Source organism: Cervus elaphus, chromosome 22, assembly GCF_910594005.1.
Source record: "Cervus elaphus chromosome 22, mCerEla1.1, whole genome shotgun sequence".
Classification (NCBI taxonomy): domain Eukaryota; kingdom Metazoa; phylum Chordata; class Mammalia; order Artiodactyla; family Cervidae; genus Cervus; species Cervus elaphus.
The window spans coordinates 369,555-394,308 of record NC_057836.1 but is presented as its reverse complement, the minus strand read 5'-3'; the positions used below and the strand labels follow the sequence as shown (position 1 = coordinate 394,308).

Below are 24,754 nucleotides of genomic sequence, written 5' to 3'. Positions count from 1 at the left end.
AGAGCCTCCTTTGAGTGAACCCTCTTTCTCTCTCCTCAGTGGACCTGAGGGATATTGATTTCCAAGGCCAATAGGGAGCTACCTGAGGAAAGCAGGCCCTCTAACAGCCCGTTTTTGAATCATGGTATGGAGCAGAGTCTTCTTATCAGCCAACTGAATACAAATTAAACTTCTATTGGGTTAAGCCATTGGGATTTCAGGCTTTGTCTGTTATGGCTGCTAGCCTTAACTAGTGCAGATTCGCACATCTGTGGGTTACTAATACAGATTTGCATTTGGTGGGTAGTCATTGGAAGTTTATACCCTGGTTTAGCACTGTGGTTTCTTCTCTTATTTCAAGCAGGAACAAATCAGATAAAAGAACTTTGACTGAATTTAACCTTAATTAAAAGCCAGCTTGTCGGCTCATTGTTCTCCCACGGCTGGGGAAGCTGATGTGTCCCAGAGGCCAACCAAATCCCAGAGAGTTTCCCAGGGTAGATCATGCAGGCATCTGAGAGGCAAAGGTCTGTGAAGGTACTTTTGGAAGCCCAAGAAAGCTCTGATACAGAGTGTACCATTTTGTGAGCATAGCTGTATTTTTATAAGCTTCTCACAAGACTCAAAGAGGTTATGTGTATATGCATGGCTGTTCACCTGAAACTATCACAACATTGTTTGGTAACTGGTTATACCCCAATACAAAATAAAAAGTGGAAAAAAAAAAAAAAGAGCTTAGGACCCTCTGTCCTGGGAATCATCTCATGCTCTCAGGGTTCTAACAAGCTTCAAAGCTATTATCAGGCGCCTAAACCTCCTTTCTTTCAATTTATATTTTCAAGATTTTGAGGCATTTTCACAAATGTTTCTTACAAGCATGTCAAATTCAAACATTTAAAAATTTTAATCACCCAGTCACCCAAATAAAATGTGAACTACTCTTGACAGCCCCCTAGTTTCTTGGTTCTCCATCCCTTAGTTTAAGTCCCATAGTTTCTTCCAACTCCACCATCACCAGGAGCAGTACTCTCTGCTAGATCTTCTTGCTTCTATCCTTGTTGTGCCCTCAGTTCAGGTCAGTCGCTCAGTTGTTTCCAACTCTTTGTGACCCCCATGGACTGTAGCACGCCAGGCTTCCCTGTCCATCACCAACTCCAGAAGCTTGCTCAAACTCATGTCCATTGAGTGCTGATGCCATCCAACCATCTCACACTCTGTCGTCCCCTTCTCCTCCTGCCTTCAGTCTTTCCCAGCATCAGGGTCTTTTCCCATGAGTCAGTTCTTCTCGTCGGGTGGCCAAAGTATTGTGCCCTACTTTGTTCTAATATTATTCTGGTTAGCCAGAATGATCCCATTAAAATTTACAACAGATTATATCATCCTCTGCTCAAACCCCAGCAGCTTCCCACATCAAGAAGAGAAGCCAGAGCCTGGCCTACGAGGCCCCTGCTGCCCCTCTCCACTTGTCCCCTTCTGCCCCTCCCCTGACCTAATGCCAGCCACAGACCTTGGGGACAGTTCCTCTACCCCAGCAGGCTCCTCCCACCATGAAGCATTGACTCTTGCCGCCCTCTTGGCCTGGAATACCCTGCCCTCAGGTATATACATGGATTGCACCCTCCTCTCCTGCTGGTTTGAGTCAAATGGCCCCACTTGGGAAGGCCTGCCTCTGCCACTCTGTCTGAAATTGCCACCCACCCCTTCCTTGTTCCTTCCCCTCACTTATTTTTCTCCTTAGCACTGATTACCATCTGACTTACTATGTAATTTGCTCATTCTTCTTGGTTATTGCCTTTCTCCCTCACTAGACTCTGAAGCCCCACAGGGAGGGATTGTTGTGCCAGTTTTGCTCACCGCTGTATCCCAGTGCTCAGCACACTGAGCACTCAGTGAGCACTTGCTAAGCGCATTACTCAAAAGCCTCCTGGTGTCCCTGCCAGCTGCTCCGCCCCCCGATCCACACCTGCCTCACCAAGTGGTGGCATCCTCGTGGGCAGGCGGTGCCTTGTTCACTACGGACTCTCTAGCACAGAGCCAAGTAGGTGGTGGGCGCTCAGTAAACAATGGCTAATAAGAGAAGGCCGAGGACTGCATCTAATTCACATTTGGTTCTCAGCATCTAGCAGAGCAATGAGATCTAGATTCGTTCAGGCTTGTGGCAATGGTAACTGAGTACCTGCTTATACTTTCATATTAATTTTTTTGTTTACTTGTAACATTATTTTAATAAAAAGGTGACCTGAAGGAAGGAATGCCTGTTGCTCTGGGTTACCCCATGTGTCCTCTCACAGACATGACCACCTGGCACCCAGACTCAGGCCTGGGACTGCAGCTCCTCCCTATGCCGAGGCCTCCACAGAGCTGTGCTCCCGCCCAGGGAGGTGCAGAGGGCATGTCGGTGCAGAGGAGGCAGGTGGGCCCTAGCTCCAGCAGACAGTGGCACCAGGGAACGGGTGGAGGTTCTGAAGCAAGATTTTATTCCAGGTGCATATGTGGGTGTGGACAGCAGAGACCCATATTTAAAGCAGATCAGAAGCCTCTCACAGTCTCCAGCCCTAGCCCTTCCCTGGCCACCTCCCTGGCCTGAGCTGGAGCAAGGGAAGGGCCTCCTAGTCCCCCATCCCCCAAAAAACCCACAGGTACTTAAGGGCTAAAACAGAACCATACAGCCTTATCTTTATTAGCATCTAGCAAGAAAAAAAAAAAATCAAGATTCCCTCCAGCCCTACCTCTGCCACCTGAGCCCTCAGGGAGCAATGTCAACTGGGGGCGCACTTGTTTCCAGAGATCTTCTTGGAGCCTGGGCACCTATGCGCTGCCACCCCTGTGCCTGCAGGCCGACCACAGGCCCCCTCCTCCACTCTGTGGGGATAGAAGGGCAGCTGGCATCTCTCCAGCCCTTAGCCATCAGCCTTGGGAACTTGGAAAAGATTGGCGATGTCTAGCAGAGCTTGGCGGATCTGGTTCCCAAAGCGCTGGGCATTCTGTGGAAGTCAAGAGTTCAGACCAACCTCCAGGCGAGCCCCCCACCCCCTGGCCCCAGAAGCAAGGGTCCTTCCTGACATGCCCTGGGCTGACCCTCCTCAGGCGGAGTAGCAGCAGGGCAGACTCACCGTCTCTGAGCTGGAGAACTTGCTGGAGACGTGGAAGAAGATGGTGTCCTCACCTGCGATCATGTAGGAAACGCCATAGCCATCATCTGCCACCTGAGGCAGCGCGAGGGTAAAGAAGGAGAGGTGAGCTGACCTTGAAGATCTGAAAGCCAAGCTGATGTTATCCTTGCTCTGCCCACAAGATTCACAGGAAGGCGCCCACCCCCAGGAAACCATGGGAAAACAGAGGAGTTCTGTGCCCCAGGGTTGCAGACCCCACCAGACCCCCATCCACAACCTTGCGTTCCCTCTGGAGGCTCAAGAGCACCACCTCTCTCCAGGGCGTCTCCAGCTCCCTGACCAACTAGCCTGTGTGAGTCTCAGTGGGAGAGCTGGACTCTCTGTAAGCCCCCTTCAGAGGGCACATCAGCTCCAGGCAGGGTCACTCCAGCAGGGGGTGTTGACAGGGGTGAGGTCCCATCCACTCTCCTCCCAACAGGTCGACAGGTACCCATTCTGTTCCCATGCCAGGCAGGTCCAGGCCTGTGCTCTTGCCTCTGGTCCGACCTCCTTGAGTCCCTGCACTCTCCAATGACACCCCCGTCCCCTGGTCCCACCCACCTGCCCACCTTCAAGAGCACTTACAGGGCCAAAGCCACCGCCAGCACCCAGGTGTTTGGGGTACTTGTTTGGGTCGAACATGCGGATCTGGAATTGAGCGATCTGGCTAGTGGAGAGGCGCCAGGGTTCTGAGAGCACCTGTGACAGGGAGGCCCTGCAGTCAGATGCTCTGCACACCTGCAGACAGGTGGTGGCTGAGCGCCTGTTCAAGCCTGGCACTGTCCCGGCTGAGGACGCGGAAGGCACGGATGCAGGACCTTCCTGACTGTGGCCCTGGTCCCCTGGTCTGTTCTCACCATCACAGCATCTGCACAAAACCCTCCATCACGGGACCTGCCTGTTCCACCCCCGCCTCTACCGCACCCTGAGCTGTTGTTCCATATCCCACCCCGTGGCCTCAGTGGCTGGCTGGGCACTGAAGGCTCCCTCCACCCAGACACCCCAGTCCCCTTGAGCCTCTGCACTTCCCTCATGGCTGCTGCCACCCCTGACATGTCATGTTTGTCTGTCCATCCCCCCTCATGCCAACACCCACTCTACAAGGGGAAGGCTGCTGCTCGGGGCCAGTCCACATGCCTGGGTGGGGCATGGAGCAGGAAGAGCCACTGAGAGCGGGCCTAAGGACACAGACACACCCGTCCACACTGACCTCAGCCAGGAAAGGGGATTCAACTCCCAAGTACTTGGAGACCACATAAAGGCAGAAGAGGTGCCTGTCAATCCCAGCCCCTGTCATGGCCAGGCGGTACATATTCTGGTGCTTCTCAGCAGCCTTCCGGAATAGATGTTGGAGGTCTTTGTTCTGGGGGCAGAAGTAGGATCATGAAGAGTAGGTCTGACCTTGAACCAGCAGGAGGCCATGCGGTCAGCTCAGCACAAGGCCACAGCTTACCAGGTGGTGCCCCTGCATCATGGCCTGAACAAAGGCTGTGGACTCCCGGGTGCAGGAACGCACAGTCTCCGTCCGGCCCTCCCGGAACATTCTCGTCATTGAGGCTTCATAGGTCAGGCAGAACTTGCCCCTGTCCTGGGGAACACAGAAGGCTGAGCCTTGGGGTGGACCTGGGTGCCACCCCGCCTGCTCGGCAGCCCGGGGCTCCTACCCGGAAGTGCGCCAGCTGCAAGGCGATCTGCACGAAGGCGTCAGGGCTGGTCCGGCACTTCTTGATGAGGCCTTTGCCAAAGGGCAGGAACTGGAAGCAGTACAGCTCCACGTCGTCCGCCAGCGCCTTGGCCACCTGGTAGGAACTCTCGATGACCGCCTGGCACTGCCAAGACATGGAGGGGGTCAGCTGGGGGCAGAGCTCTCCAGCAGGACTCCAGGGTCATGTCCAGAAGGCCCGAGGGTTAGTAACGGAGGAAGGCAAGGCTGGGCAGGCCTCAGTGTGCCCGACGTCCTCAGGAGGAGATGCCACAGACAGGCCGGGGGCATCAGCGCAGAGGCCCAGCTGGGCTCTGTTGGGGAGGGGGTCACTGACAGGTGCTTCCCAGACATGAGCTCACACCTCACGTCTTTCTCCAACCCCCAGACAGTCCTGGGATCTCTGTTCTCCCTGGAGTCTGTCTGGACCATGAGAGACACTCGGACCTTTCCCCTGAGAGTGGGGCTGGGACAAAGGGGAGGCCTGCAGGGCATCTCAGGCCCTTGTCACTCTCACACACCCACCCCTGCCCCTTCTCGGCCCGCACACCTGCTCTGGAATGTCCCACTCGAGTCGCTGAGGGGGGGGCAGCACAGGGTTGGGCTTGCCCAGACAGTGCCCTGTCTCTGCGTAGCCCAGATGGAAGGAGTCGGTGCCCAGGACAAACTGGAGGGGAAGGTCAGGCTGAGAGGCCATCCTTGCCCTGCCGCCCCGCCCCGAGCCTGCCCTGCAGGGCCCCTCCCAGGGCCTGTTACCTCCCAGAGGTGCCCTATGATAGGGGCATCTGCCCACGCGTGCTCTGTGTTGAGTCCAAGCTGGCCGTTCTTGAAAGAGATGAGCGTGAAGGACTTGTCGAACCACCTGCAGCGGGAGGAGAAGGGCAGTAGGGGGAGGCGGGGGGAGCCCGGGGGCACGCGCGCGGGGGAGCCGAGGCATGGTACCTGTTGTAGCAGTTGCCATGCAGTAGGGCCTTGCCGTAAAGGCTGAGGCTGGCCTCGTCCTCTGGGTCATAGTGGTGAGACTCCTCATCTAGAGCCACGAAGAAAGCAGCGCGCTCGATGGCGTCCAGGGCAGCCTTGTTCTTGCCAGAGCCGAAGAAGGCCTGGCGTGCCTGAGCCCACTCCACTCTGAGGGCACAAGGGCAGAGTGAGTGGGGCCCCCTACAGGATGAGAGCCCTTCCCAGGACCTGTGTCCCCACCCTCTGCACACCCCCATCCAGCCACCAGGAGTTAGAGGTCACAGCAGCAACTCCCCGTTGCTACCATCAGTGTTCCTGACGACCGCAGGTCCTAGTTAACCCAGAGGACACCGGGCCCATGTCCCGCCCCCGGTCAGGCCTCCAGCCCGAGTGCCAGGGTGGCATGCGGGACCGAACTTGTCTCCTCTTGGCGCCCCAACTTGGGCCCCTATACCTTCCCCCTGCAGTGAGGGCTGCCAGCCTCTCCTCCCCGGGCTGGGGTGGGGAGGGGTCGTCCAGGATCCTCTGGAACTGCATCTCCAGGTCCCGAGGCTTGAGCAGGCGGGAGCCCTCGTAGAGCCACACCTTGAAAAAGCGGCCCTTGTGGTAGACGGCCACGTGCCTGCTGTCCGGGAGGTGCTGCAGCACGTCTGTGGCAGAGGCCAGGGTGCTCAGACAGAAGCAGGGCCCCCCGCCCCACACACCTCCCCAGAAGCCCCCAGCCTCACACCAGGTGCCACGAGGACCTCCTCCTGGCCTGCCTTCCCCCAACCTTTGGGCATCGAGCCAGAGCTTCCATGTCTCTCACTTAATGCCAACCACAGTCCCATGAGGCATTTCACAGAAGAGGAAATCTGAAGCTCTAGGAAATCACAGGCTGCCCCAGAGCCAGAAATGCAGGTGATGCTCCGGTGCCCCTGGGCAAGGGAAGAGGGTGTCCCTCCTCCTCTACAGGCTCCTCAAGGCAGGAGCTCCATTAGGCTTCCTGTTGCTCTTTGTGCAGGAGACTTCCCCTGCACCGGGAGCCCCTGCATGGAGGGGCTCCGTCCTGGTCTCTCAGGGTCCCAGTAGTAGCATCATGCCTACAAACAGTAGGTGTCTACTATTGGCCACAAACTGACTATCTTTCACAGTTTCACGACCCTAAGACGCTCAGAAGCTTAGGGAGCAGCAGGCAGCAGGGCACTGGCATGGTGGGCCCGTGGCTGGCAGGGAGGGGCCCCCACCCGCACCCCAGCATGGGTGCCCGGCTGCGGCCCCATACCTGTGTCCTTCCCCGGGATGCGAGTGGTGTTGAACATCCGCTCCATCTGCCAGGAGCACATGGGCACGAGGCCCAGCGCCATCACCTGGGGGGGAGGCCAAGCACGGCTCAGATGCAGGCCACTCTCCTGGTCACACCCTCACCCCCAGCACAACTCACAGGCTTGATCTCTTCACGGTCCAGTTTACGGCGGTACGTGATCATGGCGTGGACAACATTTCCCAGGCGGGCAGCCTGCACGTCTGTGTTCTTGACAAGCACTAGGTCCTATAGGGAGACAGCAGAGCCTGTAGGGAGCCTGTGACAGATGTGCACAGCGGCCCCTCTGTCTGGGGTGTCTCGTCCCCTCCCCCAGTGCATCCTATGTACTCTCTGAGGCCAAGTACCAGAGGTGAAACGCATGACTGGTCTTATCACCCCCTGCCCTGGCTTCGACCTAAGCTGCTTTTCCAAACCCCTTGTATCTGTTGACATTTTGTTTATTTTTCTTTGAGGAAGAGGTTCCGCCACCACAGAACAGCCTAAAACCTCTGGCCTAGACAAGTTGCACATAGGTTTCTAGAAAGATAGCTTTGTGGAGGAGGGGAATGGCAGCACCCTACTTGCAGTGTGCTTTGGAAGTAGGAAAGGAGAGAGGCAAGCAGGCCTGTGGCTGGGCTGTGCACACTTGGCCTGGGAGCAGGAAAAGGGCTGGTCCCCTGGGGTAGGGACCTGAGCCCTAACAGAAGCAACTCTGGATCTACTTAAGACGCACTTAGGGAAGTTCCCTGGTAAGGTGTCAGGACAGCTGGGAAGTCAAGGCTGGAAAGCCAGTGAGAGAACAAGGAAGGGAGTGACAGAGCCTGAGCTGGGCAGGGCAGTGAGCCTGAGGAGCCCTGGGGGCAACAGCATCAGGCCGCGGGGTCGACTCGGTTCTCCGGATCCCTAGTATTTCCATCACCTGAAGCAGCCTCCTGACGACTGTTCTAGGACACGCACCCCCATCTTCCCTCTGCTTCAGGCCTCACTCCAGAACCTCCACTTGCTCACGGAAACTACCACCAGGGCTCTGAGCCGTCCTCCAGGTTCTGCCCGGAGATCAGAGTGAGGACAGAGCTGAGCACAGACCAGCCCGTGTGGCTCCAACTCTTACCATGACGTAGTAGTTGCTGTTGACCATGAGGGGGTTCCTGCCCCGAAGGTAGACGTACTCTTCCCACCAGTCGCTCACCTGGGGGTGGATGGGAGGTTAGAGTCAGGGCGGAGGGTGGGGTGTGGACAGCCAGGACACAAGGAGGGTGAGGGTAAGCCCAAGAGGTAGAACTCACATAGTTGGTTGCCCACCAGGACTTGAGTACCAGGTACTTCTGCAGCCTGGGGGCAGTCTTCTCCTCGAACTCCTTGGCCAGCGTCTCCATTCGATAATATTGCTCATCATCCAACAAGTGTTCCACGGATTCTAGGTACTGTCCAGGCAAGTCACCATCAGTGTGAGGGCCAGGAAGCAGGAGCCGCCTGTGTCCTGACCTTCTTCCAAGCCCAGCCTGACTGCTCCCTCTCAGGCTGACTCTTTGTAGGGGGCAGTCTCACGTTTGAATGAGTTCTTTGAGTACAGCTTGCCCTGCACACTGGGATGCCTGATCCAGGCCCTCACCCGATGAACTGTGGCTGGCACACTGGGAACTGGCAGCTTGGGCAGAGATGTCTGGAAGCTGTAGAGCATGGGCCGTCGGCTGGACAGAAGGCGGACACAGACCTGAGGATACAGAGTGGAGAATGTTGAGGGGGAGCCTGGAGGAAAGAATGGAAACTAGCAAACATTGGAGGGGCTGCCCCAGACCCTCAAAACCGGGACAAACCCCGCCAGGCACCAGTGCCTGTCTGGTTGTCCCCCCCAGCTCAGAGCCCAAAGTGAGGCCCTGCGGTCTCAAACCAGATGCCTGGATCCCTCCACCGGCTTCCACTCACAGCCCAGACTCTGGTCAAGTGGCTGGTCTGGCCGTGCATCTCAAACATCCAACCGTGGTAGGAAAGAAGCAGTTTCAGGGTTTGGCGGAAGAAGAAGATGCCCATCATCCAGACCCCCGTGGAGAAGATGGCCATGCTGAAAAGTGTCCGGGTGTATGGGGTCCGGGAGGGACGTCTGTCAGAGAAGGGGAGAGGCCTGCAGGGGGTCCACTTGAGGCCAGCCTCAGGGAAATTCTGATTCTGCAGACCTGATGTATATAAAGCCATCTAGGGGTAGGCACCAAAGGAGAAAAACTCCCTGGATATACTCACATCTGAGCACCTGAGAGCATCACACACGAACTCACAGAGGCAGGGACTGAGATGGCGGCTGTCTCCAGGGAAGGCTGCCCTGTGACCTCCAGTGGCTACTGACCTGTACCTGCCCAGGAGTCTTGGCCTCAGAGCCCACCCAGCCCTCTCTCATGGCCTTACTTCTTACCCCTCAGGAAGCCATCTCTGGATATAATAGACCAGTCCCATGGAGATGTCCAGGTTGTAGTAGGAGGAACCCACTGTTGCCATAACCACGACCAGCCAGCTGGTGGGGCTACCAGGGTACACGCCCCTGATGATGCCATTCTGTGGACAGAAACAGGCGTGCTCACAGAGCAGGAAGGACTGGGGTGAGTGGAAGCCTATGAGGTCGTTGCCCGCTTTTACTCCTCCTCCAAGTTCCCACACCTGCAGCACCTGATTACTGTGTCCCACGACCACCTCCTGCTCCCCTCTCCCCTCCCCACCTTGAGCACCCCTCTGGGTTCTGCAGGGCTGGAGCCTGTCACTCAGCAGAGCTGCCAGCCCAGGTAGGGGAGGAGGACCTTGACAATGGGCAGTAGCTGACACCAGGCCTCTGCTTCCCTGGAAGGCTGGATTCTGCACCTGCTGGGAGGTAGACACCAGGACCACCTGTGCCCACCTTGATGCGGATCAGGCGTTTCTTCCAGGACCTGATCCCGGACAGGTAGATGTGTTTCAGCACCTCCCGACTGAGCCGGAAGTCGACCCCCTCTGGTGTCACAGTGAACTGGAAGGCCACAGCCTGGTGCGCTTCCGCCATCCTGAGGGTTGCTTGGCACCTGGGAGGCGGCAGGAGGGGGCGTGGGCAGGCTCAGCCGCGGAGCCGAAGCTCCGCCCCCGCTATTGTCCGCGCTCCTGGCCCGCCCCCACCACCCTCCCTGGGCCAGCCCCCCCGCAGTGTCATGGTTTCCCCCAACCCCTGGTCCCAGATCAGGCCCTTCAGCCTCGCCAACCGCCTCAGAACTTTCGCACAATGGTGCGGTGGTCGGCAAGGGGGTCAGGGCTTTGAAAAGTTGAGAAACCCCGAGGACAGCGAAGGGCGGCCTCGGGGGTGTGGGCGAGTGGCCTCGGAAGCGGAGTAGGTCTGGTTTGGAGTGAGGCGGGGTGTGCGTACCCCTAGCCCTGCCACGTGGGACCCTGGCACCAGCCTCCACCGACCCCTTCTCCCCACCCCCCGCCGCCACCCCCACGCCAGCTCAGAGCCCTGGGCCCGGTCGGCGGCTGGAGCTAGCCCCCAATTCCACTCACAGCCGGGGTTTGCTCCTGTTCGATTGTGGGGCCAGTTGCTCTGGCCCGTGTCCGCACGTCCTTCAGGGCAAGCCACCTAAGTCCCGCCCTCGCCGGGAACCTGACACCCACTCCCAAATTTGGGTTGAGAACAAATTTGGGGCGGCAATGAGAATCTACCCCGCTTCACAACAAAAATCAGGAGTGGAGACAGGGAGTGGGTTTCTGCAAGCTGAAGATGGCTGAAAGGTCTGGGAGCCTGGGGGTGCCCAACGGGGCTCACGTGAGGAGGGCGGCATTTGAACTAAAAATAGCTGAATGTAGGGAAAAGGTCACCGGGTGTCAGCTGTGCCTTCTGTTCCCTGATGGCCAGTGCTCAGGGTGGGGCAACCCCGCCCCAGGGCCCTCTTTGCACTCATTACTCCCTAGTACCCGACCCAAGTCCCCCAGGTATTTATCACTTCTAAGCTGTAGTCAGGGATGGGGGGTGCAGAGGGCTCCCACTGGCAGAACAGGCCCTGACCACCGTCAAGCCCAGATCACCCAACAGCTGTACTTCTCAGGAGGGGAAAGTGAGGCTCTCCGAAGTGGTCCTTTGTCAATCTGTGTGCAATTCCTGGTGAGTACTTTCCGCAGCACCCAAGTACGACTAGGACAGTGTGTGAGGGATGCAGCTAGTTTATTGTCTTATGGTACATATGCCAGGGCTTCTGCCCACTTGCCTGCGGTGGGAACCTGCTCGAACCTGGGGTCTGGGGGAGGTGAGCCTCCTTAACCCCAGTCTCAGTGGGGCTCAGCCCAGTCCCCAGGGCCTCCCCTGTGCCCCTCCCTCCAAGGTCCTGCCCTGGAGGCTCCAGGAGAAATGCAAGGAGTCGGAAGTGGAGTCAGGACGAGGGGTGGAAGCTGGTCAGCTGGCCCTTCTGCTGGAAGTAGAACTGGAACCGAGACTGCGCATACTCCTAGGGAAAGAACCCCGGACTGTGAGAATGCTTGGGCCCAGCACCCCCCAGCCCCTCAGTCTGCCCGTGGCCACCTGACTATGCACTGATGTCCGAGAGGGCCCGAGGCCCTGATGTGCTCCCTCCCTGCATCTATCGCACGTACCTGGGTTACTTACCAAGTAACCAAATTCTATAGTGGACATGGATGCCTGAAGAATGGACCAGAGACCCCAAAAGAAATGAGATGCCAGGGCATACCTAAGGGGCAGGAGAAGCGTTCAGAGCACACCCGGCACTGCCTGAACCCTGCCACCAGGATGGCCGAGCCCCAAGGCTCTGACTTCTCCTGTCACCCTAACCCACCCTGTCCTGACTCTTCCCCATCTCAAACTGTCCTCCATCAGCCTCAGACCTCATCCTCACTTCCTGGCCCCAATCTACACTGACACCTCACCTGCAACCCGGTATCTACCTGCCACTGTCTCCCTTTCCTCTGCATCCTGCTCTACCCTGCCACTTGTCTCCCCTCACCGATTAGCTTCCACCAGCAAATCTGCTTCCATTTTCCTCTGCTCCTCTTGGGAGACGGTCTCGTCTTTCTTTACCTCTGCCAGGTAGTGGCGAATAAAATGGAGCTGAGATCAAAAGACAAGAGTCAGGAAATGGGGAGCCTGGCGAGAATTTCCCAGTTAACACCCTTCCTCGCCATTCCTTCCAGACTTAACCCTCCTCCTCCTGTACAGGCCAGGTCCTGCTCCCCCAGCTTCTGGCCCACATACCTGCTGTCCCTGAGTGGGGTAGTTTGCAGGCTGTGCTTTGTAGAAAGGCCACTCCTCATGAGTATAATCGTAAACCCACTCACAAAAATGGTTCCCAATGTCAAAGCCCCTGAGGGAATAAGGTGGACACTCAGCCCCAAATACCCTGGGCAGCTAGGATGCAGAGATAAAAACCTGGTCTGCCTTTCTAGGGCACTGTGGGAACAGGCCCACGGGAGGCCACGTGCTCACCCTCACCTGTAGTTGTAACTGCTGTACTCGAAGTCCACCAGCATGAGGCTGTCAGTGCTTTTAGGCTCTGAGAGCAGTAAGATGTTCCCTGGAGGAAAGTGGTGAGGTTCTGGTCACTCCAGGGTCCTCTGGCCCCCCTCACCTGAGGCTGGGAGACTCAGATGCCTTCTCTTACCTTCTTGGATATCATTGTGGCAAAAGACCACTGGTGATGGGGTAGTGTCTAGCAGCTTCCTGTAGGGGAACAGGGGCATGGGTCCTGAGCCAGAGTGACAAAGGAGGGTCAGAAGCACTCTTGTGGGCTAGGCCTGGACTCCAGCCCTCAGCAAATCCCAGGGAGGACCCCACTAGGTACTCACACCCCACACCTCCTGTGCTCTTCTGTCCAGCCTCCTCCCCGACCCCTGCCCCTACCCTGTCCCGTCTGCCCCCACCTGAGGTTGCCCATCTCATCCTTCAAGCTGTACATCTCCAGCAGGTTCATTTGGGGAAGGCCGGTGGGGGGCAGGTCCTGGATCTGCTTTAAGTACCTGAAGCCCAAATAACAGGATACACTCAGTGTGCTATCCCTCCCTTCTCCCCTCAGCCAGGCTGTCCTGCCCGTTCTGTCACTGGATGGCTTGTCTGGCAATCTTTGGAAGGCTGTTCTATAAGAGGCCACGCTAGAGAGTGGGACACTGGCGTCACTCTGCTGGAGGGGAGGACAGATCATCAGATACATTCAGTCGCAGCCCAAAGGAATGACTGGTAGCTTGGGGGTTCAGTCATGTGCAGGAGCCCTGAGGAGGCTCCTGACTCACCGATCCATGGTCCCAAATAGCCAGTGGGGCTCCTTAGTGAAAGGCATCTCCATGCCGTGGAACTTGGCCATCTTCGTGGCAATGGCTGCAGACAACAGTGGATCTCGAAGCTCATGTGTCTTCAGTGGCCTGCTCTGCACCCAGGAACCTATCAGGGTGGTGAAGGGGCTGGGGCAGGTGGGGGAAGGGTGGGGGAACGGAGGTGGGGGGAGTCAGGGCTTGGGGAAAACTCCCTACCTGGGGTGAGGGATGTGAAGGCAGACACTGGGAAGGGGGTGGGGGGGGGGGAAGGAGGTGCTTCGGGTAGGTCAGGGCCGGGCTCGTACTGGGATGTACTGTTCCAGCCGGCCCTCTGGAAAGACTCCATAGAGCTGGGGCCCCAGCGACCGCTCTGCAAGTATGGCGAACATCACACTCTCAAGAACCAAGGAGTCCACGCCCTGAAGGAAGATGGACAGTAAAGGGACCACAGTCACAAGGAGCCAGAGGCAAAGGGGTGCTAACACACACAGGGTCGCCTTGCTACTCCCACGACAGCTGGGACTCACCGCCCGGGGCGGGGGGCGGGGGGGGGGGGCGTTCCAGAGCGCAGGCATTGGTTTCATAACGGACAAAATACTTAGCCCCTGAACTTTAGTGTCCTCCACTGCGCAGTGGGGACCACACCAATGCCAGACTTGGGCGTAGGGTCTCAAAGCCACGGCGGCCCTCACTCGCCCCTCACCTGCAGGATGGCCCCATATAGCCGCAGTAGCACCTCCCGGGGCTCCTCGCCAACGCTGGGCAGGTGGTCCGGCAGCGAACAGCGGAACAGCAGGTTGCTGAGGCCTCCGCTGCAGACCCACAACAGGGCGCGCTCATCCCGCCGTCCGCTCCACCGGCCCGGCGTCTAGCCCCCGCGCCCCACGCCCCACGACCCGCGCCCTCGGCCCGCCCCCGGCCCAGGAACGCCGAGAGTCCCCAGGGCCCGAGCCCGACCCGGCCCGCGCACAGGAGGGGCTGACCCCTGACCTCCCACCTCACGGGGTCAACCCTCAGCTCCTCCGGCCGCGCCTGGCGCCAGGCCCCGCCCAAGTACTCTCGGCACCACTGGTGGGCGCGGCGCTCGGCGTCTCGTGAGCGCGCCGAGCTGCGCCGCCGGCTTGGGGCCGCGTCGGGGCACTTAGCCTGCAGCAAGCTGTCCTTGGTCAGGCAGCCTCCGAGAGGCCCGCCTCCGACCACATCGGTCCCCTCGGCCGCCATGGCTCCGGCGCGGCCGGACCAACGCCCCGTCGCCGCTCAGGCCCTTCGGGCGCGCTCGGCTCCTTCCGGCCGCGCTCGGCTCCGCTTCCGGCCAGCCTGCGCGGCTCGGGTCGCACTCGGGTTCCCCAGGTTCCACTCGGCTCTCGGCGGCGCCGCTCGGCTCCCCAGGAGACCTTGGTCCGGGCGCGCGTTCCGACGGCTATGCCCCGCCCCTGCTCAGGGCGACGGCCAATGGCGTCTCTCTCTTGGCCTGGCCGCCCGAGAGATAGGCCGTTGTTTGGACCGCAACCCGGAAGCAGGAAATGGCGCGGGCCTATCAGAAGCGTTGTGAACGGTCGGGTCACGTGGGCGAATCGCGTGGGCCGGTGGCGCGTCCTAGGAGCGGCTCGGAGTCTTCCGGGCGGCTATCCAGCTACGTTCCGGTGAGGCAAGGTGGGCCTTCGCCAGGGTCCGGGAGCGCACAGTGCAGCGTGGGCGGCGGCGGCCCTTCGTGGATACATTTGGCCCCCGGGGCAGTCGGGCAAGGAAGTTCAGTTCGGTCGTTCTGTGGTGTCTGACTCTTTGCGACCCCAGGAACTGTAGCAATCTATATGATTGCTGATATATATATGATATGTATATATGATTAATATGTATATGTATATCATATATATGATTGAATCTGTATGATACAGCAAACTATACAGGATGGATACATGCCTGCCCTCCGGAGCATCTATACTAGTTGCAGTGGGAGGAGACAGATAATAAACATCCAAGACAGTTACACATTGTGAAAGGAAATATGAAGGAAACACGCAGCATGTATCGTGACAAAGAAATGAGGTAGGAAAAGCCTTATTTTAGACCAGGTAGTGCGGGCTTTTGGTAAGGCCAGCGCAGTAGCAAAGCCAAGGTCCTATCTCTGGTTGAGTTCAGTCGCCCAGTCGTGTCCCGTTGTTTGCAACCCCATGGACTGCAGCATGCCAGGCTTCCCTGTCCATCACCAACTCTCAGAGCCTGCTCAAACTCATGTCCATCGAGTCAGTGATGCCATCCAACCATCTCATCCTCTGTCGTTCCCTTCATGAGTCTGAGCAAGCCCCAGGAGATGGTGAAGAACAGAGAAGCCTGGCATGCTGCAGTCCATGGGATCACAAAGAGTTGGACAGGATTAAGGGACTGAACAACAAGAACAACATGTATGGATGTGAGAGTTGGACCATAAAGAAGGCTGAGTGCCTTTTAAGTGCTGAAGAATTGATGCATTTGAACTATGGTGTGGGAGAAGACTCTTGAGAGTCCCTTGGATAGCAAGGAGATCAAACCAGTTGGTTCTAAACAAATCAACTCTGAGTATTCTTTGGAAGGACTGATGCTGAAGCTGAAGTTCCAATACTTTGGCCACCTGATGCAAAGAGCTGACTCACTGGAAAAGACTCTGATGCTGGGAAAGGTTGAGGGCCAGAGGAGAAGCGGGTGGCAGAGAATGAGGTGGTTGGATGGCGTCATTGACTGGATGAACATGAGTTTGAGCAAACTCCAGGAGATAGTGAAGGACAGGGAAGCCTGGCCTGCTGGAGTCCATGGGATCACAGTCAGACAGGACTAAGTGACTGAAGAACAACCACGAAAGTTCCACTTGAAAAAAGTTTTCCCTTAAAAAGAAATAGAAGCTCATTTTACAGTGAAAAATGTACAACAGTGTATGAGTTGCCATTTGTTGTTGTTCAGTCACTCAGTTGTGTCTTGACTGTTTGCGACCCCATGGATTGCAGCAACACAGTTCAAAAGCATGAACTGCCCTGGGGTCCACCACTTCTGTAACATTCTGTATTACCTGTAAGCAGCCAGTCTAATGGAAAGAAGGAATGACTTCTTAAAGACTTATGTAAAGTCCCAGCTCTAGGGCAGTATCTTGAGGATTTGGGGTACATACACTGAATGCTGCAGTAGATAAAACGTGTGCGTCCGGGAGCAACGACGCAGGTCCAAGAGCCCAGGGGTTTGAACTACCTACTCTCACCGTCACTCTCAGTGACTCAGTTGCAGAGTTAGCAACTTCTGTCTCTGTAACATTAAGCTCTGCTGGGTTAGACCCCTTGGTTCCCAGGTAGGGAACACTTCCAAAGGGAACTTCCTCTGCTTCCAGGGAAGGACACCTCCCCGAACCAGGATCTGCAAATTCCACCAGGTCACTTTGATCTCCTCATGCTGGCGAACCAGCAGGCAAAGAAGGAGGGGATAATAGATCCTGATTATTAAGAGTAGATAGGGTTGCTGCTACTTAATGGGGCAGTCAGGAGTTGGTATGCATGGAGACCAAAGCATGTTTAATACCTATTCATCTGAAACTATTCTAGAAAACTGAAAAGGCGGGAATGCTTCATAACTCATTTTTAAGGCCAGCATCACCCAGGTTACAAAACCAGATAACAACACACACATGGCACCATGTCCAATGAACACAGATTGAAAAATCCTCAACAAAACACTAGCAAACCAAATACAATACATTAAAAGGACCATACACCATGATCAAGTGGGACTTTTGCCTGGGATTCAAAGATGGTTTGGTATCCACAAATCAATTTATATAATATACCACATTAACAAGACAAAGGATGAAAACCTTATGATTTTCTCAACAGATGAAGATAAAGGATTTGATTCGACACCCATTTATGATTTAAAAAAAATAAAGTGAGCATAGAAGGAATGTACCTCAACATAATAAGGGCCATACATGGTGATGGGTTTGATCCCTGGGTTGGGAAGATCCCTGGAGAAGAAAACGGCAACCCACTCCAGTTTTCTTGCCTGAAAAATTCCATGGACAGAGGAGCCTGGAGGGCTTACAGTCCATGGGGTCATGGAAGAGTTGGATACGAATTAGCAGCTAAACAACAGCAACAGGATGAGCCCATGGCTAACATCATAGTCAGTGGAGAAAAATTGAAACAGTTACCTCTAAAATCAGAAGCAAGACAAAATTGCACACTCTCACTACTCTTATTCAATGCAGCATTGGAAAACCTAGCAAGAGCAGTTAGCCAAGATAAAGAAATAAAAGGCATCCAGATTGGAAAGGACAAAGTAAAACTACCACTATTTGCAGTTGACATGATTTTGCATATAGAAAACCCTTAAGACCCCACCAAAAATATTAGAAATAATAGATAGATCTGAAGGAACAAGATATGGGTAGGGGATTAAGAAGTACAATCTACCTCTTTATACCTATGTATAAAGTAAATAATCTACAAGGATATATTGTACAGCACAGGGAATAAAGCCAATATTTTATAATAACTATAAATGGAGAATAAACTTTAAAATGATGAATCACTATGTTGTACACCTGGAATTTATATATATAGATCAATGTACCTCAATAAAAAAAAAATCTTTTCAGTGAAAAGATTTCTGTGAAGTTATAAGGAGTTTCAACTTTAGCTTCCTGATAATAAATGGGATATTTTAAAATTTTCTGGGAAAAAATAAATAATAAATATGGTAAAATTGTGGGGCACAAAATCAACATAAAAAAGTCTGTTGCATTTAGGGAATACCCTGGTTGACCAGTGATTAGGACTCCATGCTTTCACTGCCAAGGGCCCAGGTTTGATCCCTGGTCCAGGAACTAAGATTCCATGCCATGTGGCATGACAAAAAAAAAAATACTATTACATTTCTATTTGCTAACAATGAGCTAACATAAAGAGAAATTAAGCAAAAAAAAAAAAAAAATTCCAAAAAGGTTTCTGTTCTTTCTAATTTGTTTCTTCTCCTCTGTTCCAGCCTTTTACATTTAGCTTATTTTTGTTTTTATATTAGAGTTCATTTCTTGAGACAGCCAGTAGTTGGGTCTCATTTTTTATACAGTCTAACAGTCTCTGCATTGTAACTTAAGAGTTTATAAGATTTCTATTTAATGAAATTGACATCTTGGTCTTAAAATTACCATGTTGCTATTTGTTTTATATTTGTCCCATCTTTGTTTTATTTATCTTTCTTTTTTTTAAACCTTTGCTTTATTTATTACCTTTTTAAAAAAAAAAAAAGGTTCCTTGATCTTTTTTAAAAACATAATTTTGGGACTTCCTTGGTGGCCCAGTGGTTAGGAATCTGCCTGCCAAGGCAGGGGACACAGGTTCGATCCCTGGTCCGGGAAGATCCCACTTGTTGTGGAGCAACTAAGCCTGTTTGCCGCAGCTACTGAGCCCAAGTGCCCCAGAACCCATGCTCCACAGCCATAGAAGTCACCACACCCTGAGACTGCAGAGTGGCCCCCGATTGCCTAACTTGAGAAAGCCCGTGCATAGCGAGCAAGACCCAGTGCAGTCGGAAGTAAATAAACAAATAAATAAAATTAAAAAAAATAAATAAAAACATAATTTTATTTATTTATTTTTGACTGTTCACCAAGGAAGCCCTGTTTATCTTAGTTTTGCTTTCTTATTAAACAAATCTGTTTCAAAATTCCATTTTGTCTTCACTCAGCTAACTGGCTATATCTCTGTTAATTATTATGATTATTTTTTGCCATGCCGCACAGCATGCAGGATCTTAGTTTCCTGACTGAGGACCAAACCCATGCCCCCTGCGTTGGAAGCATGGAGTCTTAATCACTGGACCACCAGGCAAGTCCCTCTGTGATTTTTAATGTGTATTCTTTAGATTTTATAGTATACATTTTTAGATTATCATTGTCTACTCTCAAGTAATAATAATCTCACATATGAGAATCTCAGTCATTAAGTCATGCCCAACTCTTTGCAACCCTATGAACTATATATAGCACGTCAGACTTCCCTTTTTCTTCACTATCTCCCAGAGTTTGCTCAAACTCATGTCCATTGAGTCAGTGATGCCATCCAACCATCTCATCCTCTGTTGTCCCCTTCTCTTCCTGCCCTCAGTCTTTCCCAGCAAGAGGGTCTTTTAGACTTTTCCCATCAAATGGCCAAAGTATTGGAGCTTCAGTTTCAGCATCAGTCCCTCCAATGAATATTCAGGATCGATTTCCTTTAGGATAGACCGGTTTGTTCTTGCAGTCCAAGGGACTCTCAAGACTCTTCTCTAGCACCACAGTTCGAAAGCATCAATTCTTCCGCACTCAGCCTTCTTTATGGTCCAACTCTTACATCCATGCATGACTCCTGAAAAAACCATAGCTTTAGCTATACAGACCTCTGTTGGTAAAGTGATGTCTCTGCTTTGTTAATACGCTGTCTAGGTTTGTCATAGCTTTTCTTCCAAGGAGCAAGTGTCTTTTAATTTCATGGCTGCAGTCACCATCTGAAGTAATTTTGGAGCACGAGAAAATAAAATCTGTCACTGTTTCCGTTGTTTCCCCATCTATTTGCCATGAAGTGATGGGACTGGATGCCATGATCTTAGTTCCTTGAATGCTGAGATTTAAGCCAGCTTTTTTCACTCTCCTCTTTCACCCTCATCAGGAGGCTCTTTAGTTCCTCTTTGCTTTCTGCCATTAGAGTGGTATCATCTGCATGTGTGTGCTCAGTCACTTCAATTGTTTCTGATTCTTTGCAACCCAGTGGCCCCTCAGGCTCCTCTGTCCATGGGATTCTCTAGGCATGAGTACTGGAGTGGGTTGCTGTGCCCTCCTCCAGGGATCATTTGCATATCTGAGGCTTTTTATATTTCTCCTGGCAATCTTGATTCTGGCTTGTGATTCATCCAGACTGGCATTTCACATGATGTACTGTGCATAGAAGTTGAATAAGCAGTTGAAACATACAGGCTTGATATATTTGTTTCCCAGTTTTGAACCAATGAGTTGTTCCATGTCAGGTTATAACTATTCCTTCTTGCCCTGAATACAGGTTTCTCAGGAGACAGGTAAGGTTGTCCAGTATTCCTATCTGTAACAATTTTCCAGTTTGTTGTGATCCACACAGTCAAAGGCCTTAGCATAGTTAATGAAGCAGAAGTAGATTTTTTTGGGAATTCCTTTGCTTTTTCTATGACCCAGTGGATGTTGGCAATTTGATCTGTGGTTCCTGTGCCTTTTCTTTTTTAAAATTTTATTTATTTACTTTTGGCTGTGCTGGGTCTTTGTTGCTGTGTGCACATTGGCTTTCTCTAGTTGAGATGAGCAGGGCTACTCTCTGGTTGCAGTGTTCAGGCTTCTCATTGTGGTGGCTTCTCTTGTTGTAAAGCACAGGCTCTGGGGCCCGTGAGCTTCAGTGGCTGCGGCGCGTGGGCTCAGTTGTAGTGCTGAATGGGCTTAGTTGTCTGTAGCCTGTGAAATCTTCTCAGACCAGGGATTGAACCTGTGGCCCCTGCATTGGCTGGTGGATTCTTTACCACTGAGCCACCAAGGAAGTCCTCCTCTATCTTTTGTAAATCCAGTTTGTACATCTGGAAGTTCTCAGTTCACATACTGTTGAAACCTAGCTTTAAAGATTTTGAGCATTACGTTGCTAGCATGTGAAATGAGTGCAATTGTATGGTAGTTTGAACATTCTTTGGCATTGCCTTTCTTTGGGTTTAGAATGAAAATTGACCTGTTCCAATCTTGTGGCTTCCCTGGTGGCTCAGAGGGTAAAGCGGCTGCCCACAGTGCGGGAGACCTGGGTTCGATCCCTGGGTCGGGAAGATCCGCTGAAGAAAGAAATGGCAACCCACTCCAGTATTCTTGCCTGGAAAGTCCCATGAACGGAGAAGCCTGATAGGCTACAGTCCATGGGTTGCAAAGAGTTGGACACAACTGAGTGACTTCACTTCAATCTTGTGACTGCTGTTGAGTTTTCCAAATTTTCTGGCATAGTGAGTGCAGCACTTGCACGGCATCATCTTTTAGGATTTGAAATAGCTCAGCTAGAATTCCATCACCTCCACTAACTATTTCTAGTAATGCTTCCTAAGGCCCATGTGACTTCACATTCCAGGCTGTAGGTGAATGACCATACCATCATGGTTGTCCGGGTAATTAAGACCTTTTTCGTGTAGTTCTTCTGTGTATTCTTGCCACCTCTTCTTAATCTCTTCTGCTTCTGTTAGGTTCTTGCCGTTTCTCTCCTTTATTGTGCCCATCTTTGCACCAAATCTTCCCTTGGTATCTCCAATTTTGTTTCTAAACAGTTTTATTTCTTTGATTTTGGCCGTACTGTGTTTGTTGCCGCACAGCCTTTTCTCTGGTTGTGGCGGGGGCTACTCTCTAGTTGCAGTGTGCAGGATCCTCACTGGTGTGATTTCTCTTGTGGAGCTCGCCCTTTAGGCTGCATGGTCCTCAGTAGTTGCGGTTTCACTGCCACAGCAGCTCCCAGACTCTAGGGCACAGGCTCAGTAGTTGTGGTACACGGGCTTAGTTGCTCTGCAGCATGTGGATCTTCCCAGATCAGGGAGCGAACCCATGTCTCCTGCACTGGTGAAAGTGAAAGTGAAGTCACTGTGTCTGATTCTTTGCTACCCTGTGGTCTGTAGCCCACCAGGTTCCTCCATCCATGGGATTTTCCAGGCAAGAATACTGGAGTGGGTTGCCATTTCCTTTTCCAGGGGCTTTTCCCGACCCAGGGGTCGAACTCAGGTCTCCTGCATTGCAGGCAGACTCTTTACCCTCTGAACCACCAGGAAATTCCTGCATTAGTAGGTGGATTCTTCACCACTGAGCTCCCAGGGAAGCCCTCTCCAATTTTCTTGAAGAGATCTCTAGTCTTTCCCATTTTATTGTTTTCCTTTATTTCTTTTCATTGTTCACTTGCAAAGTCTTTCTTATCTCTCCTTGCTATTCTTTGGAACTCTGCATTCAGTTGGGTATATTTTTCCCTTTCTCCTTTGCCTTTGGGGCATAGACTTGGATTACTCTGTTGTTGAATGGTTTGCCTTGGAAACAGAGACCATTTTGTCATTTTTGAGATTGCACCCAAGTACTGCATTTCAGACTCTTGTTGACCATTAGGGCTACTCCATTTCTTCTAAGATAAGACTCTCACAACAGTGTATTTCCAATTCTTCCTCCCTTTCCTTGTGCTGTTGTTGTGTGTTTTACTTACACATATGTTTAAACTCTACATTGCCAGTTTAAAAAATGTGTACAGTCAATTATACTGTAAAGAAATTCCAGCACACAAAAAAGGGTCACCCTCAGTCCTCTTTACTCCTCTGTGTAGACCCAGGTTCTCCTCTGTTGTGTTTTGTTCATTCTACAGAACTTATTTTAATATTCTTTGTATTGTGGATATGCGAGTGAAAAAGTATCTCAGATTTTGTCTGTAGTTGTTTTTAATTTCACTGTTACTTTTTGGAGGATATTTTCACTGCATGTAGAATACTAAGTTGACAAGTGTTTTCCTTTTAGCAATTTAAGGATGTCATTCCATTTATTATGGTTTACATTGTTTCTTATGAGAAACTAGCAAAAAATCTTATCTTTATATCCTGATATGCATGCATCTTTTTTTTTTCCTGTCTGTTTTTTAATACTTTCTTGATATTATTAATTTTTAGCAACTAGATTATTATATGTTTTCAAGTAGTTTATTTTGTGTTTATCCTACTTGAGATTTGTTGAGTATTTTGGACCTGTGGGTTTATAGTTTTCAAAACCTTTGGAAAATTTTCAGCCATTATTTCTTTGAATACATTTGTGTGTGTACCTACTTTGTGTCTCCAATTATACTGTTCTTAGACTGCCTGACATTTTCCCAGTGGTCAATGAGGCTTAGTTAATTTAAAAAAATTTTTTCCTTTCTGCTTCAATTTGGATAGTTTCATTTTATATACTGAATTTTCATTTCCCAAAGTTCCATTTGATTCTTTTTTTTGTCTTCCCTTTATTTGCTCATTGTGTTTATGTTTCCTATAAATTCTTGAGTATATTATATAACAGCTGTTCTAAACTCCATGGCTGTTAATTCCATCGTTTCTGTCCTTTCCAAGTCTGTTTTGACTGATATTTTTCTCTCCAGATTTTTCCTGCTTCATTGTAAGTTTGGGAATTTTTTTTTTTTTTTTTTAATTGGATGCAGGACAAAAGTGCTTGGATTTCATTATCTTCCTCTAAACAGTATTGAAGTTGGTTTTGGAAATCAGTTAAGTGTCTTGTGAATCAGCTTGATTCTTCTTAGGTTTGTTTTAGAACTGTTAGCCTACAGTGGTCTCTGCTCAGGGGCTAGTGTCACACGAGCTTTTGGAATTTCTGCCTTATAGTTTCCTAATAGGTTTTCTTTAAACAGCCTTATAGAATTTTATTCTACGTAAGCACAATTGAGCATTTACTAAAACTTATGGGGATCCTATTTTAGATTTTTGGAATTTTTTTCTCTGAATTGATCTCTTTTCTTTATTATTTTTATCTGAAAATTCCAAATACCTCAGCCTCCCCAAAGTCTGACTTCTGTCTCTAAACTCATCAAGACACCCCCCCCCCCCCCCCCCCCCCCCCCCCCGCAAATTGGGCCTCTTCTGTGCACTGCAACCTGTAAGTGCCTGCAGGGCAATCGTAGGCTTTATGTAATTTGTTTCCTTTGTGTCGGTGATCACAGTCCTGTTCTGTCCTTTAGCCAATATCTAAAAATCGTTGCTTTTAATATTTTGTTCATTTTTCTGGATTTCACCCCTTTGGCAAGTGGGCAAGCCCAATAATGTTATTCTGTGATGACTAGAAGCCATTTTTAAAATCACAATTAATTGCTGAATGTTATAAAAATCACATCTGTTGACATAATCACACAATGTTCCTTTCTTTATCCATGAATGTGTTGGATTACCATTAAAAATGAAAGTAAGATGTTGAGCCATCCTTGAATTTCTGAGTTAAATCCATGGGATCGAGATGCATTTACAAAAGTAAACTGTTGCATTTTGCTAGCTGATACTTTGTTGGGACTTTTGCACATGCTTATTAATGAAATAGACATATAATCCATTAAGTTTCTTGAGCTATTCTTACCACATTGTAGCTTCATAAAATGAGTGGAGATGTAGTGTGGTGAGCTAGATTCCTAAATGGGACTTCCTGCTGAAAATGGTTAAAAATCTAGTATAAACTATTTTTCTTAAGAACTGTTTTCTAAGAACACTGATGAAGTAAGAAAGTAGTGACTAAAGAAGACCAGAAACCCAGAGGGATGAGTGGAGTGCTGCATGTCGCTTCTGATCAGAGGCATTTGGTGAACCAAGAACATTTGGATTGGGGGTTTATAGCCTATGCCTTGTTGAATAGTGTCCATCCCCTTCCCCCTC

General features: G+C 51.5%; 2 protein-coding genes across 6 annotated transcripts; both read right to left on the bottom strand.

Moving 5' to 3' along the window:
• Window positions 1–2,435: 2,435 nt before the first annotated feature.
• Window positions 2,436–11,110, bottom strand: CPT1B (carnitine palmitoyltransferase 1B). Its single transcript, XM_043881465.1, has 19 exons — window positions 10,592–11,110; window positions 9,963–10,122; window positions 9,486–9,625; window positions 9,005–9,179; window positions 8,691–8,792; window positions 8,365–8,502; window positions 8,190–8,267; window positions 7,217–7,324; window positions 7,058–7,142; window positions 6,248–6,443; window positions 5,776–5,961; window positions 5,590–5,695; window positions 5,384–5,500; window positions 4,796–4,960; window positions 4,585–4,719; window positions 4,342–4,494; window positions 3,717–3,830; window positions 3,093–3,185; window positions 2,436–2,963 (listed from the first exon to the last, which is right to left on the bottom strand). Exons 2-19 carry the CDS (start codon window positions 10,101–10,103, stop codon window positions 2,880–2,882), a joined length of 2,316 nt encoding a protein of 771 aa, XP_043737400.1. The 5' UTR covers window positions 10,104–10,122; window positions 10,592–11,110; the 3' UTR covers window positions 2,436–2,879.
• A 122-nt stretch (window positions 11,111–11,232) lies between these two features.
• CHKB (choline kinase beta) lies at window positions 11,233–14,818 on the bottom strand. 5 transcript variants are annotated; one of them, XM_043881466.1, is made up of 11 exons: window positions 14,340–14,818; window positions 14,046–14,154; window positions 13,648–13,761; window positions 13,322–13,455; window positions 12,956–13,051; window positions 12,697–12,755; window positions 12,528–12,609; window positions 12,291–12,399; window positions 12,043–12,146; window positions 11,675–11,769; window positions 11,233–11,529 (listed from the first exon to the last, which is right to left on the bottom strand). In XM_043881466.1, exons 1-11 carry the CDS (start codon window positions 14,561–14,563, stop codon window positions 11,354–11,356), a joined length of 1,302 nt encoding a protein of 433 aa, XP_043737401.1. In that variant the 5' UTR covers window positions 14,564–14,818; the 3' UTR covers window positions 11,233–11,353. The 5 variants fall into 5 exon arrangements, with proteins under 5 accessions (XP_043737401.1, XP_043737402.1, XP_043737404.1 ...); XM_043881467.1 differs by having other exon boundaries at window positions 11,688–11,769; XM_043881469.1 differs by having other exon boundaries at window positions 13,322–13,469; window positions 13,559–13,761; window positions 14,333–14,472.
• Between the last annotated feature and the right edge of the window lie 9,936 nt (window positions 14,819–24,754).

Bases quoted from the DNA above. Each gene is read 5' to 3' on its own strand.
- CPT1B (XM_043881465.1), bottom strand. From the start codon at position 10,103: ATGGCGGAAGCGCACCAGGCTGTGGCCTTCCAGTTCACTGTGACACCA. The intron at 8,268-8,364 runs GTGAGTTCTACC...ATCCACCCCCAG, and splicing joins CCTGGTGGGCAACCAACTAT to GTGAGCGACTGGTGGGAAGA. The intron at 3,186-3,716 runs GTAAGTGCTCTT...GCGCTGCCTCAG, and splicing joins CTGGCGGTGGCTTTGGCCCT to GTGGCAGATGATGGCTATGG.
- CHKB (XM_043881466.1), bottom strand. From the start codon at position 14,563: ATGGCGGCCGAGGGGACCGATGTGGTCGGAGGCGGGCCTCTCGGAGGC. The intron at 14,155-14,339 runs GTGGGAGGTCAG...GTGGGTCTGCAG, and splicing joins CTGAGGGTTGACCCCGTGAG to CGGAGGCCTCAGCAACCTGC. The intron at 11,530-11,674 runs GTACGTGCGATA...TTCTTTCCCTAG, and splicing joins TTACTTGGTAAGTAACCCAG to GAGTATGCGCAGTCTCGGTT.